General features: G+C 27.1%; 1 protein-coding gene across 11 annotated transcripts in view; it reads left to right on the forward strand.

Annotated features, from left to right (window-relative positions):
* The first annotated feature begins 7,038 nt into the window (after positions 1-7,038).
* Positions 7,039-14,562, forward strand: part of FTA1 (protein FLOWERING LOCUS T) — a 39,464-nt gene continuing 31,940 nt past the window's right edge. Inside the window, exons 1-6 of one of the 11 annotated variants that reach the window (XM_073365705.1) lie at positions 7,041-7,328; positions 7,463-7,524; positions 7,636-7,676; positions 12,603-12,670; positions 12,786-12,853; positions 13,645-13,943. In XM_073365705.1, coding sequence (XP_073221806.1) covers positions 7,128-7,328; positions 7,463-7,524; positions 7,636-7,676; positions 12,603-12,670; positions 12,786-12,839 — 426 coding nt within the window. In that variant the 5' untranslated portion in view covers positions 7,041-7,127 and the 3' untranslated portion in view covers positions 12,840-12,853; positions 13,645-13,943. Of the gene's footprint in view, positions 7,329-7,462; positions 7,525-7,635; positions 7,677-10,418; positions 10,877-12,602; positions 12,671-12,785; positions 13,944-14,562 lie in introns of those variants that run through there. The other 10 variants (XM_073365704.1, XM_073365706.1, XM_027332990.2 and 7 more) reach the window with 10 other exon arrangements.

A 14,562-nucleotide genomic window follows, 5' to 3' on the forward strand; every position in this document is an offset into this window, starting at 1 on the left:
ATCAGAGGAACACAAAAGCATACATGTATGCCTCAGAACGTATGCCTCTGAAAGCAACATGCCCCTGAATGTTATGAAAATTGTCTCTTATCTTTGACTTTGAAGTTTGGGTCTGAAGAATGCCTTTGATAATTGGGTCTGAAGACTGAATTTGAAACATGCCTCTAAAGCCCTTGCATGCCTCTAATGCGCGTAAACTCAACATTCCTCTGAAGAGTTTATATCAAGCTATCGTTAACTCGAAAGGGATTGTTCAAGCCATGCATTCAAAATGTTGCCTTTAATATGCAACGTCTATTGTTGCTATGACTTTGATAATTCAACGATGTGATTTTTCAAAAGTCACTAATTTTAAGTCACACAATTTTGCCTCTAACTTTTATTATCCAAGAAACACAATATCTCACTTCAACAAGAAAGTCAATGTCTCTGATGGAAAGTAAACGATTCTGATGGAAAGAATTCATTTTAAAGAAAAGACATGGCCAAATCAGAATTTCTTAATATTTAAGAATAAGCCTGAATCTATTCTCGTTCCAATCAATCAAGAGTATGAAGGAAGGTTCGTGTGAATAAATTTTTGAACACAATATGAAATTAGAAGATATGGTCCAAATATTATTCACAAGAAGATATACTCAAAATTTGCTCATAAAAAGATATACTCAGAATTTATTCACAAGAATATATGCTCATAATTTGCTCACAATAAGATATGTCAGAATTTGTTCACAAGAAGTTACACTTAGAATTATTTACAAGATGAAGTACAAACTATAATGTTATTAATCAATTTACAAGGGATAAGAATATGACCAGGACACTCCTTAACAAAGAGTCACGCCATAAAACCTGTTTTTAAAAATGACAACATAACACACACTCGTTGGTACCCACCCAAACCCGTTTGATTTGGGATGAGAAAATCTGCTTTGATTGGTTTTGGGGGTGATGATATTTACCCCGCACCCGCAACCTATCTCGCCCCTCAATTAATATTATAGTAATTTTTAAATTTTCTATACATATACATATTGAGTATACTTAATATTTTTGTAAGTATTAAAAATTATAATATTTTCTCTATAGAAAATATCTTTTATTTTATTATTGTCTAATAATAATAATTATATTATATTAATTATAATAGATATGATTTTTAAATTTATAACTTTATATATATTAATGGGTGCAAGTGTGAGCGGAAAAACCCGAACCCAGTTGTGGACGAGAATGGAGACCTAAATTTCACACTAACTATGAAACGGAGACAGATGTGGGGTTTCCACGATTTTTGGGGGGGGGGGGGGGGGGGGAGGAAGCAAAATCTGCCTCCGCCCGATCCCGTTGTCATGCCTTCCTGTTTTACTTTGTATGAATTGCATGTAATAGATGGTTTCTTGGAAAATGATGGTCATAATACAACTTCCAACCATAAAATGTTTTGATTACGTGAGATAACATTTTTAATAAACTCCTTGAGCCTATTTGAAATAGCCTTGGTCATAATTCTGTAAATCACATTGCAAAGGATAACAGACAAAAAATCAGAAATCTTGAAAACTCGATCCCCTTCAGAATAAAGGTTAGTTGGAGTACTATTAACCTTGCGATCAGATGTTGAATTCAAAAAATTTAAAAATGGATTGACCAAACACATCCGTCTAACTTTTAAAGAAAAGAAGATGGTACCGAGTCAAAAAATTTAAAAATAGATTGACCAAACACATTCGTCTAATTTTAGAAGAAAAGAAGATGGTGCCCATGTAGTCGTGGAGCTTAAAAGTTTCCCATATAGAATAAGGCCTTCCTGACTTCTTCGGGAGAATTATTTTTCCCATCATAGTCAAATCATTAGAAGAAATAGTGGAGTGAGAAATTAGTAGGCTCAACAATAAATTAAACCAATGCAAAAATAGTTTGAAACTCAAATCAATAATTAAAACATTAATTGAGTTAATGAAACAAATAAGTCGAATTTGATATGAAAATTTAATTCTTTAAATAAATAAGTTAAATATGATATATATATATTGTTAAGCATCGACACATTATCTAACATATAATAGTTTGAAACTCACATCGATAATTAAATCATTGAACTTGGTTAATGAAACAAATAAGTTAAATTTGATATGAAAATTTAATTCTTTATATAAATAATTTAATTTGGAGTTATATATATATATATATATATATATATATGTCTCGTTAAACATCGACACATTACTTCCTAATCCTAGAGGTATTCCTGAACTTTTGAATTAACATTGGATGCATCTAGGAATCGTGCAATCGACTTGCTTTGTGGCTCACAAATCTGTTGTGCATCTTGCTATAGAAATTTTTAGTAGTATTTTATATATATATATATATATATATAAAATAACTCTTAGAAATAAGAGTTATCTACCAAATTTAAATTACTATATGTTGGTCTTTTGAGTAAAAGTTAATAAAATTTTAGTTATAAATTATTGATTTATGTTCTTCCAATTTTGATGTCATTTATTTTGTCTTTTAGAAAAATTGATGTTTGGTATGTGATTTTGTAGATAAAAGAATTGAAGAAATGTCTGAGAATCAAAATACTATTGAAAATTTCTATAGCAAGATGCACAACAGACTTGTGAGCCACAAAGCAAGTTGATTGCACGGGTCCTAGATGCATCCAATGTTAATTCAAAAGTTCAGGAATACCTCTAGGATTAGGAGGTAATAAAAAGAAGGACGATCAAACCATTTTTGACTTATTGCGCCAAAAATAATTTTGTGAGCTAAATGATAAAAGTAGAGGTACAAAGAAAAGAGAGAAAACGAGCTATCCTATAAAAGAGAGACAAACATTGAATGAAGATTGAAAGAGAGAGAGAAAGAGTGAATCACGTCTAAAAATCAAAACCCTAGCCTCATTTCTATTTTGCTGCCATCATCCACCATTGAATCTTTTCTATGAAGGATTTTTGCTCAAGGTGGGAAACTTGCAACTAAGTTGAAGTAGAAGCCACCATAGCTGCTGCAAAAAACTTGTGTTTCTATATTTGATTTCTCATTTATGTAATTACTTAAGTTACCATGTTCCCTTCATTGTTTTATGTTATTTTGATGTTTTAACAAAAACTCATAATGAAATATTAAATGACGTTTGTATTAAATAATTAATAAAATATTAAATAATGTTTGCGGTTTAATATGTTTATAGCATGTTTGCATTTATTTAATCAAGCTAATTTCATGTTATCTTTAAATTTGAATCCTATGAACTTAAATTCAATGCTACTTTTTGAACTTAGATAAGGAAAAAATTAATTTAATTGTTTAATGTGAATTAAGACAAGATGTTTAGACAAATAGTTGACATTAAATGATTAGAAATAATATTTAAGTCCATAGAACAAAATATAAACTATAAATAATAGCATAGTTGGAGATGAACATGGATAAAAGAATGACATTAATATATCTAAAAACTATAATGACATAGTTGAAAAACTCCCCATGTCACTATGTTCATAATACTACAACATATATGCTATAACATTTTAATACCACAAACTAAGTTTAATACATATTTATATTAACTTGTTCTCACAATCTAACTTTTAGATATTTAATTACTTACTCAAACTTGCATTTTTTAAATCCAATTTATCTTATATTGTTACACAAGAATGTTATCTTTTATTATTAGAACAAATACATTATTAGTCTAGAAAATGTTGAAGTCGATAATCTAGCCTAAGCAAACACGTTACAATACTTATTTTGGCCATGTATACTTGCAAAAATAATTTTCACAACAATAGATCAAATTTGTATCATCATTATTGTAATCAATTTCAATAATTTAATTTTTGTATGAAATAAAATTGATTGTAATGTCATTTTTAGAATAGAAAAAGTAAATATTAAAAACAAACATTCATGGCTACAAGTCCCATATAGACATCTATATTAAATTCTAAAAGTAGTTTTAAGTACAATCTTCTAGCAAGTTGATGTGTAGATGATACCAAAACAAATAAGTAAAAATAATTATGCTTTAACTGTATTTGTTAAGTGTGTGAATTAAGTTAGAAGACAAATAATTATATTAATAACTATTTATTTTAAGATAACATAAATTATGAGTAAATTATAGATAATAATCACATAATAAACAAGTAATTATGTTTACTAATAGAGTAAATTATAATATAGTAATAAGAAGTATTCCAACAAACATATGATAATCTACAGTTTGAATCAAAATGTTAAAAACCAATGAAATAAAAGTCAATGACTGATCCTCTAAAGACAAAGGATACAATGATTATCTGCCTCTGATTGAAAACCCATGTTGATCCTCTGATTGAAATATTAAAAGAAGAAAGCTCTAAATGAAACATTTGATAAAGCTAATGTTTTAGTATAAGTTAAATCCTTTGATGAGTAAGGAAAATGAATCTATTGAACTAGTTTATAGTGACTCTAAAGAATCTGTTATAGTTGTGACTGATTCTGATAAATGCACCATCAACGTGCCTCCGTCAAATTTGTTAATACAAACTCACTTTGATGACTTTGCGTATGATAATTATGGTAAACCAATTGACTATCTGGTCAACGTTTCAAGTCAACACTCTAATACAATCAATGTTTCAAATGTAATATTCTCTCATTAGAGTTGGAATCCTAGAACCAATCTTTGTGTAAATTCAGACAGTGGCAAAATCTGGAACTGGTGTAAATACGTCAGATAGTGGCAAAAACTCTTTCATCCATAAGAGGTAAATGAAGAGGTATAACAATACTTATGAACCTCAAAGGCTGTCTGTCAGAAAGTTTAGAAGGGTTCTAATGGTGATAGTTTGGAGAGACTAAAGAAAAATACTCAAAGTTTTAAGAGACATAGTAAATACTACTTGTATGATATTGTTTAAATAGTGAATTAAGTCTTCAACTGTATTGAGACAAAATCTCTCTTTAAGGCAATGACTAGGTGTAGAAGTAGTTTGTTGTGAACTAGTATAAAAATCCTCATGTCTTGTCTCTCTTTGTTACTCTATTCTAAGTTCTTTATGATTCAAAATAATTTTACTAAACATGTCTTATAATCGTAAGTTGAATGATTTGATAAAAAACATATCTTTTGGTTAAAGAACTCAAGTAATTTTAAAAAATGTCAAAATATAATTCAACTCTCTTTTTGTTGTGTTTTCCCGCACCTTCAAAACTTACACATAATAAGACCATTTGTATGCAAAATGAGACATCATAATATGTTAGGTAATGTTCAAAGAAAATATGACATCTTGAGCTATACTTGTGAAAATCCTATCTCCAAATTACTAAGAAAATGCTACAACTTTAAGGCGTGATATTTCATTTATTATTTAGATCAACTATTTCAAATGACAATATATTTAGTTATAAATATCATTTTAAGACAAAACTTTCGTCATTTAAAAGTTAGAAAACAATGTTTATAATTCTTATGAATACCATAATGAAAAATAAATTTTGTTTTAAGTGTCACATTATTGTTTAAAGTTGACTATTTAATTGCGTCCAACACTTAAAAATTTCATTTAAAAAACGTTCTCAACTTTATTATTGCACTATCTACTTCTCCTAAATAAGGAGTGCATCACCAAGATATTAAGTGGACTTGTAGTCTAAGAAAATTGATCGAGCATTGGGCTTGTTGAAAATTAAGTGGCCCTTAGATAATGTTTATTAAGATTTGAGCTTAATGTTAAAGGAACATATTTGGTGGTCTTTAAGTTTTTCTGTCCTTTTTAAATTTGATTTGAGTTATCGAGATCAACTGAGTTGTTCATAAATTCGAATAAAGTCAAATTCGAGGTCAAAATAAGATTGTTGGTGAATTTGAGTTGAATTTCTATCTAAAAAATTCTTATTGAATCAAATTAAACTTAACCATTTTTAATTCAACTCGACTCATTTTTTACTCTAAAAATTATAAATGAGTAGTGATGAGGTTAAACCTACAAAGAGTTTGTGAATTATAGAGAACACTATATAAATTAACTAATGCCACCCTCTTTGCTTTATCGTTAAAAAACAAATTGCAATTATCAATTTTAATAGCAAAAGTATGGTTATGTTGCCGGTGAATTATATGGGCCGGACCAATAATTATGTATCTATATATTTCTTGTTTATATTGTAAATTATATGAGTGGAATAATTAACTCTATATTGATATATTTTAGTGTTATATGTTGTGTTGGTCCCACTATACAATTCTCTTTAACCACTTGAGCATTAGTATTGAGTCCACAATAAGAGTACATATTTTGTACCATCTCTAAATGAATAAGTTCCCCTCAATGCTCTAAGCATTCTAAAGCCAAACAAATGTCTACTATATAGGTCAACAAAACAAGTGGTTTGGGGGTCATGAATTCCAACAAAAAAGTATTGATATTTTCTAGATATTTTCTATGAAACAGTCTTATTACAAACAATTTTCTAGAAATTAAACATTTGTCTCTTTTGATATTTTTATTTTGCTTTTTACAAGATTGTCATTACATGTATTTTTATTCATAGTAACGAAATGAGACAATTAGAATCCTCAAAAGCATAAATAAATAAACAAAACTTAATATAATGTATAATTAAATATCATTTAAAACTACTATTTTTCTTCTTAAAGATAAGCATCCGTTAAAAAAAATTGTCAAAAAATATAATCACCATTTCAAATTACTAGATGTATTTATTAATTTTTTCATTTATTAATACTATTAATTTATTTCGAAATTTAATAAATTAATTTTGACAAATTCAATTACAAAAATTATGTTAAGAACATCAATCCATCAAGTAAACACATTAAATTTACTATTTTTTTTAATATATGTCAAAAATAGCTAAGTATTTATAAATAGTGAGGGAGGTATTATTTTTTAATTTGTCCAATAATACATTCCTAATTTGTGTTTTAGATAAATAACAAGTAAAAAGATTGGTACGCAACAGGAAAGGAATATTTATCCCCTTGGCCTCTGCTTTGCCTCTATAAATAGGTGTGGCTCTTAGTTGGGTGTTGTATTAATAATTAGAAGTCGATCCCAAGACAAATTTGGGCGTAGGAGTGTAAGAACCAAAACGGGATCATGGCCAGTGGTAGCCGAAATCCTCTTGTTGTTGGGCGTGTAATAGGGGATGTATTAGACAACTTTGAAAATTCAATTCCTCTTCGAGTCACCTATGGTAATAGGGAGGTTAATAATGGTTGTGAGCTTAAACCTTCTCAAGTTGCCAATCAACCCAGAGCGAGTGTTGGTGGAAATGACATGAGGAACTTCTACACCCTAGTAATTTGCATTATATAGATTTTTATTTTATTTTATTTTTGCTGAAATACATAAATCACGTCTATATTTGGTAAATTTGTGGTTTCTAATTTCTAGGTCAATTTCATTTAATTTTGCTTCTTCAATTATTACAGGTTTTGGTGGATCCTGATTCACCTAGCCCAAGTAACCCCACTTTTAGAGAGTACCTTCATTGGTGAGTAAATCAATTGCATACCACATGCTTACAGTTGAACATCACTTACAAGAGATCTTCCTTAGTGAAATTATATATTATAACTAACACTCTTCTTTCAATAAACTTTAGGTTGGTGACTGATATTCCAGCAACTACTGGGGTTAGTTTCGGTATGTATAGTTTATCCATCCCTTTGTTACTTGTTAGGGCAAATAATATAGATGTTTTTAGATAAACAAATATTAGTTATTTGAATACAATGCATTCTCTTTTATATTGTGAAAAAATGCAGCTAGAATTGCACATACAATATCATTGTGAAAATTTCAAAATTTACAATATTATAACCGCAATTGTAGTCACGTACCGCAATTTAATACCATAAATACAAAGATACTCTAACTCAATACAATCACACATGAAGGATTGAATTTTCTTTGTAATGGGTTAGAGATTTAGAGTAGCATCTTGTACACTCAATATCATTTGCTTATAAAATGACATACAAATGACATTGTTAAATCGCTTGGAAAATTGAAGTCCACAATTTTCACATTTCTTTATTAATCATCCCCAAGAGATCAAATTTATTTGATAATGACTCTATCACATTAAGTTATCGCTCCTCGAAACACAATGACTGTGCAATATATGGGCAAAGTGGCCAAACTACTACAAAGTACAAACTAGATGAATAAGAATTCAATTACTTTTAAAAATAAAGTTATTAGCGGCGAAATTAGGCTAGTTTCTATGAAGTGACCAATTTTTGTTTTACAAAGTATATATTAATAAAGTAATACTTGATGACACTTTAAATAGTCAAATTCATTCTTAATTAAATCTATAATAACTAACAATATATTTGTCAATATAAACAATTAAGCTATTTGTAAGGAATTTATCTTCAATCTTATTTTTGAGTCATGTCTTGATAATTTTTATTGTTTAAAATGTTTTATTTACAATTACAATAGAGATTAAAAATGTCAAAACAATATAAATAGATACATTAATCAAATAATAATTTTATTTTTATTTTTTGTTCTTCTAATTTTATTACTAATTAACTTATTTGGAATGCTAAATATATTTTTTTGGGTGTAACAAAATACAAAAGTATACTTACTTATTTAAAAAAATATTTTTTTAAGGTGACCAAAGCTACCCCATACCAATGAGTAGCTTCGTCTCAAAAGTTATGCTTTGATACTTAATGGACAGCTAATTTTTAGTCTTGAAAAGTCAAAAATAAAGGCATGATATTTTTAACTATTTTTACAAGCATTAAATATTGTATTATAGTTCATCAAAAAATATATTGTATTATACTATTATATAGACAATAAAAAATAGAAAAAAATACCTTTGTCAGTAATATATTATAGGTTAAAAGACACTTTTAGTCCTTAAACTTGTAAAATATGGCAAAATTAAATTTTGTAATTTAAAATTTGTAATTTTTACACCATAATTTTATACTCTTTTGCAAATCACCCTTTAATTTTATTCGGTCAATGCTGACGTAACTTTATTATTTTTATGATAACATGAACTTATTTTAAAATAAATTTGTTTTTTTTTGAAAAAAAAAATTCCCTGCTCATTGTTTTTATTTATTTATTAAAAAACTGCTAACTTTGATTATTAATTAAAATAAAACACAAAATAAATAGAAAGTAAAAAGTACATTTTTATCTTTTAAAAATTTATTGTGATTTTTTGTACGCTTTTGAGAAAAAATAAAAGTATATATCGAATCACAATAATTTTTAAAAGATAAAAAAAAAAAATTTCACTCTCTTATTTTATCTAGTAGTTATTTTAATTAATAATTAGAGCTAGTAATTTTTTTAAGGAAAAAAAATGAGCTAACAATAGTTAAAAGAAATATTTGTCAATTTATAAAAAAAAATTAGCAAGGAATTTTATTTTTTATTTTTTAAATTGAGTTGGTAATTTATTTTAAAAAAATAAGTCTAGGTAATCGTAAAAAAAAAAGGCCATGTCAATCGTTGACCAAGTCAAAATAAGGTGGAACTATTTGTAAAATGGACTAAAGTTAAAAGGTTGAAATTATAATTTTTAAATTAGAGGAGTCATAATTGTCAAATTTTGAAACTTGAGGTCAAAAGTACATTTTAATTTATATTATATAATATAGTACATTTTTATTTAATTTTACTTTTTAACTTATGGTTTACATTTTAAATTCTTACTTTTTTTTTTAAATTTAAATTTAATTTATTTATTTTTATTAATATGAGATGATAAAAGTAAACAAGATAACTTATTGTAAGATCTTCACCAATCCTAACTTGATACATGGTTTTGTCAAAAAGATATCTAATTCTTGTTAGAATTTATCTACTTTAAAGCGAATAATTTAGTATAGACAATAAAGTAGATAATTACAGTCAATCAATAACAAATTAAATGTAGATATTATAAGTCCACTATAACCAATTATAAATTTATTAGAATAACAACTCTTGATATTTTCACTTCATACTTTACTCATTCTAGTGAATTTAAATCCAAATTGTTAACATGCATATAATTAAAAAATAAGATAAAACTTAGATGCATTTTTTAATATTTTTCCTATGGTTCTTAATCAACTATTTTATCAAATTTATAATTTTATTAAAGTTTGTTTTAATTATAAATGTGTATTTTATGATAATAACGATGCAAAAAGCAGACAAGGAAATATATTTAAGTTTTTTCTAAAAGATATTCAATCAAGAGAAAAATAGATTGCGATTTATTTTGTTATGTACTAAAACACTTATACCAGAACTAGGTACATATGAGATTTATAACCTATATTGGAATGATCGTCAGTAGAATGTTCATTTGGAAAGTTTCGTATACCAACCTAATTTGGAGTTTGATTGATTGGAATATAGGTAATGAGGTTGTAGGTTATGAAAGGCCACGACCCACCTCTGGAATTCATCGTTTTGTGTTTGTATTGTTTCGTCAACAATGCAGACAAAGAGTGTATGCTCCAGGATGGAGACAAAATTTTAATACAAGAGAATTTGCTGAACTCTACAACTTAGGATTGCCTGTTGCAGCTGTTTTCTTCAATTGTCAAAGGGAGAGTGGCTCTGGTGGAAGAACATTTAGATAATTATATAAATTATACAAAATTAAAATTAAAGTGGATATGAGCTTAGTTAGTAAATACCGCAACATCCAAATAACAAAATGTTATATGCACATACACACACACGCGTCAAATACATATTTGTAAAAGAAGTCGACACTATTTAGATATATGTGTCGATTTATGTTTATGTACGTATAATGTGATAATGTATCGTATATCATCAATAAAGAGTTGACTGCTGTCTGTTGTCAATTTTTTATTTTTTTTATACAAAGTTTACATTACAAAGAAAAACAAGCCAAATAATTAACAATTCAAACCAAATATTATAATGTCGGTAATTTTCTTTCTAACGCTACAAACCAACCCGATGAAGTAATTATTAAAATGAGGTAATACAAGGTAATTATTTTGAGGAATAGAACAAAACTTCAAAGACCAAAAATGAAATAATAATTTTTATAAGAATCAAAATGAAATAATATATATTATTAAAATAATATAAATATATTATTATTTATATTAAAATAATTTTTAATGATCTGATTTTTTTTCCATTACATTTTTAATTTTTTACAAATATACCATTGAAATGAATATACACAGAAGATAATTGTTAAGGAATTTATAAAAAAAAAATAATCAATTTGAATTCTTGACATGATATTCAGAGCATAAAAAAAGTCTAGAATAAATGTAATTAAAACTTTTTCAATAATTTATCTATTTAAATTTTTAATGATTATTTTGATTTTTATCAAAAATATTTTATGTTTGATTATATTTTGAATAATTTTTACCATTTTTAGAATTATTTTTTAAATGTTTTTATATTTTATTGGCTTTTTAATTATATAAAATATTTCTTTAAAAATCTAAAATTATTATTTTTCCTTTGTTCATAAGTTATTTCTATGATAAAAAAAATAGTTCAAATATTTTGTAATAAGTTGTATAAATAATTTTTATAATCTCTTTTATAAGATTGACTTATAAATGTCTTATTGGCTACCCAAGTAAATAATTAAAACATGCTAAACTATTATATAATTATAATATATATCCATCTTATCATAAGTCATAACTACCAAAGGAACCCTAAAATCAACTCTCTTTTTTTAACTAACTAAACCAAACTCTTTTAGCATAAATCAATTATTAGTTTGAAATTAAAGTAGTTTAGTGTGTCCTACTCTGTTGGGACTTGGGAGAAGAGTAGGGATACTCAGGTCCTTTCCCAGACAACAGAAACTAGCGCTAGTATATGTTACGAAATGCAACAGCAAGAAAAGCAGGAAAGTGTGCGAGACCACATCTCTCACGCTTGCAGTTTTATTTTTTCCTGAAAAAAAAAAAAACTAAAAACATACCAAAAACACCCTCTTGAATTAGAAGATAATATCTCCAGCTGTAGTGGAAAAGTAAAATATCTTCATCACACTGTTCTGCACACAGTGGCTACCGTCACATACCAAATCATCTCTCTTAGTAAGTTACCACAAATTTTTCCTTGAAACCCCTAAATATTTTTCATCTCCTTTTAAAATTTTACCCTTCCCCCAAATCAGAAACCACAGAACAGAAAGTTAGAAACAAAGTGAAGAATGAAGATGCAAACAGTTAGTTGAAAAGAAGAGTTCCTACTCAAATCAGAAACCCTAACTAACCAACGGTTCACTGATATTGATGACGGTGGCGGACATGGCGGATGCCACGCGGTGGTGGTGATGACCTCCGTCCTGTGACGGTGGTTTTGTTGATGGTGGTGATGCAAATCTTATTATGACGGTGGTTTTGTTGATGGATCGATTTGTTGTAGTTCCGGAACGCTTTCCACCTTACGATATTCTCGATCTACAGTTCTACACATGCTGATTTCCATGTTGAGTATGAATGATTTCTGGATTTGATTTAAAATATATAAAATACAATATTGTTGTTAAGTTGTGTGATTTTGAAATTACGAAATATATTACAGGTAACGTGGGTGAGTTCATTCAATTTTATATCATGATGATGAGTTATACTGCTATCATTTCAGTTTCTGTGAGTTCAATCAAACTTTGGATATTTTATTTTTGTTGAATTAACTTTAGAATAATAAAGTCCATTTTATTCATATCTGATGTATATTATTTATTTATGATTGCTTTTTGTGTAGGACTTATCTATATGTGTTTTTCTTTTTAGGGTCAAATATGGTATTAAATTGTGATGATCCACTAGCAGGTATTTTACTTGCTTAAATTTTTATAGTTAAATTTACACTATGATGTCGGTTTGTCCTATTCTCGTCGACGTAGTAACTAATAGCATTGTATATTGGGTGAAAATTTTATTGTCCCTCAAAATAATAATTTAAAATATAAACTTATTTATATTAATCTGTTTGGATGAACAGTTAATTAAGTGTTTTTTTTATAAATCATTTATATAACAAAAAATAAAATAAAACGAAATTGTTTTTATATAAATTATTAGTTTATTCTAAAGAGTCTTATATTAGAAGTCACCTATTTTCTTAAGAGTTTTGTGGAAATAAGGTAAAAATAAGACATCTCATAAACTATTTTTATTAACTCTAATTAAATTCAAATATTTTAATGCAAAATGTGTTAGATCTCTTTTTTATTTGTTATGATGAATAAGTTAAACATATTAAAGATATCTCGGACTGTAAAGAGTTAACATAAGATTATACTGGACCTTTTAGTCCTAAGATATTTTGTTGTTGTGAAGTGCTGCTCTCTATAAACTATTGTATTGCTCCATGTTATGTGATCTCAGTGACTGTAATATCTTTTTTTTTTTGTTGACAAGGAGTGATGTAATATCTGATCTTGTATGATTTTGGTTTATGTTCAAATTATATGTACGTTGGAGACTCAAATAAAAATGTATATTTAATAGATTAAAACGAAAAATGAGTCTATTATATATTTGGGTGCAAAGTGAGTCTGTTATTTATAGAGACCAAAAAGACATATTAAAAGCCTTTTCTTATTCAACCAATTTCCCAGTGACCCATGCTTTTCCTAAGACAGGTTTGTGTGAAGGAGTGTGAGAACCAGCAAGATGCAAGTGGTAGCAGGAGTCCTCTAGTTGTTGAATGTTGAGTGTGTATTTAAACCTCTCCAAGTTTCCAATCAATCAAAGAGTGATTAAAGACGGAAACAACCTCAGGAACTTGTACATCCTGATAATTTACATTAAATGGTTGCCATATGCCTGTATTTAGTTTATTAATAACGTATTGTGGTCTTTAATTTCTAACTCGATTCTATTTAACTTCACTTCTTCTATTACATGTCTTAGTGGATATTGATGTACCTAGCCCAATTAACCCTAGCCCAAATAATTAAATTCTATTATTTATATATAATAAATTAAAAGACTTTTTAATTTTATTATGGTTTTTAATTTAATTATTTACGATTTTTTTAAATTCATAATTTTCCAAATATGTTATAACTAAAAATATGTATTTTAAATTAAGTACATACGAAAAACATATTAAGAAATACACATAACATTTTTCTCTAAATTAAATACTATTATAACTAACACTCCTCCAATGAAAATTATATTGAGGATTGATGTTCCAGCAACCAATAGGGTTAGTTTTGTTAAGCATATTTTATTTTTCATTTCTCACTCGTTAGTTAGGGCAAAAAATATACATGAATGTGAATTCAATTTAAAAAAAAAAAATAGAAAAAGGTTATGATTTAAACTTTTTAACGGGCAACTATCCAGACTTGAATCTTGTAAAAAAAGTATCCAGGCATGAATAAAGTCATTGGAAAAAATACGAGCCTAAATATGTTCTACAAATAAGTTCATCCTTACTTCTTTAGAAGATTCCACCTGTCACTAATGTTTCGTCCAATATATTTTAAGTTATTATTATTATTATTATTATTATTATTATTATTATT

This window comes from Cicer arietinum, chromosome 3, assembly GCF_000331145.2.
Source record: "Cicer arietinum cultivar CDC Frontier isolate Library 1 chromosome 3, Cicar.CDCFrontier_v2.0, whole genome shotgun sequence".
Lineage (NCBI taxonomy): Eukaryota > Viridiplantae > Streptophyta > Magnoliopsida > Fabales > Fabaceae > Cicer > Cicer arietinum.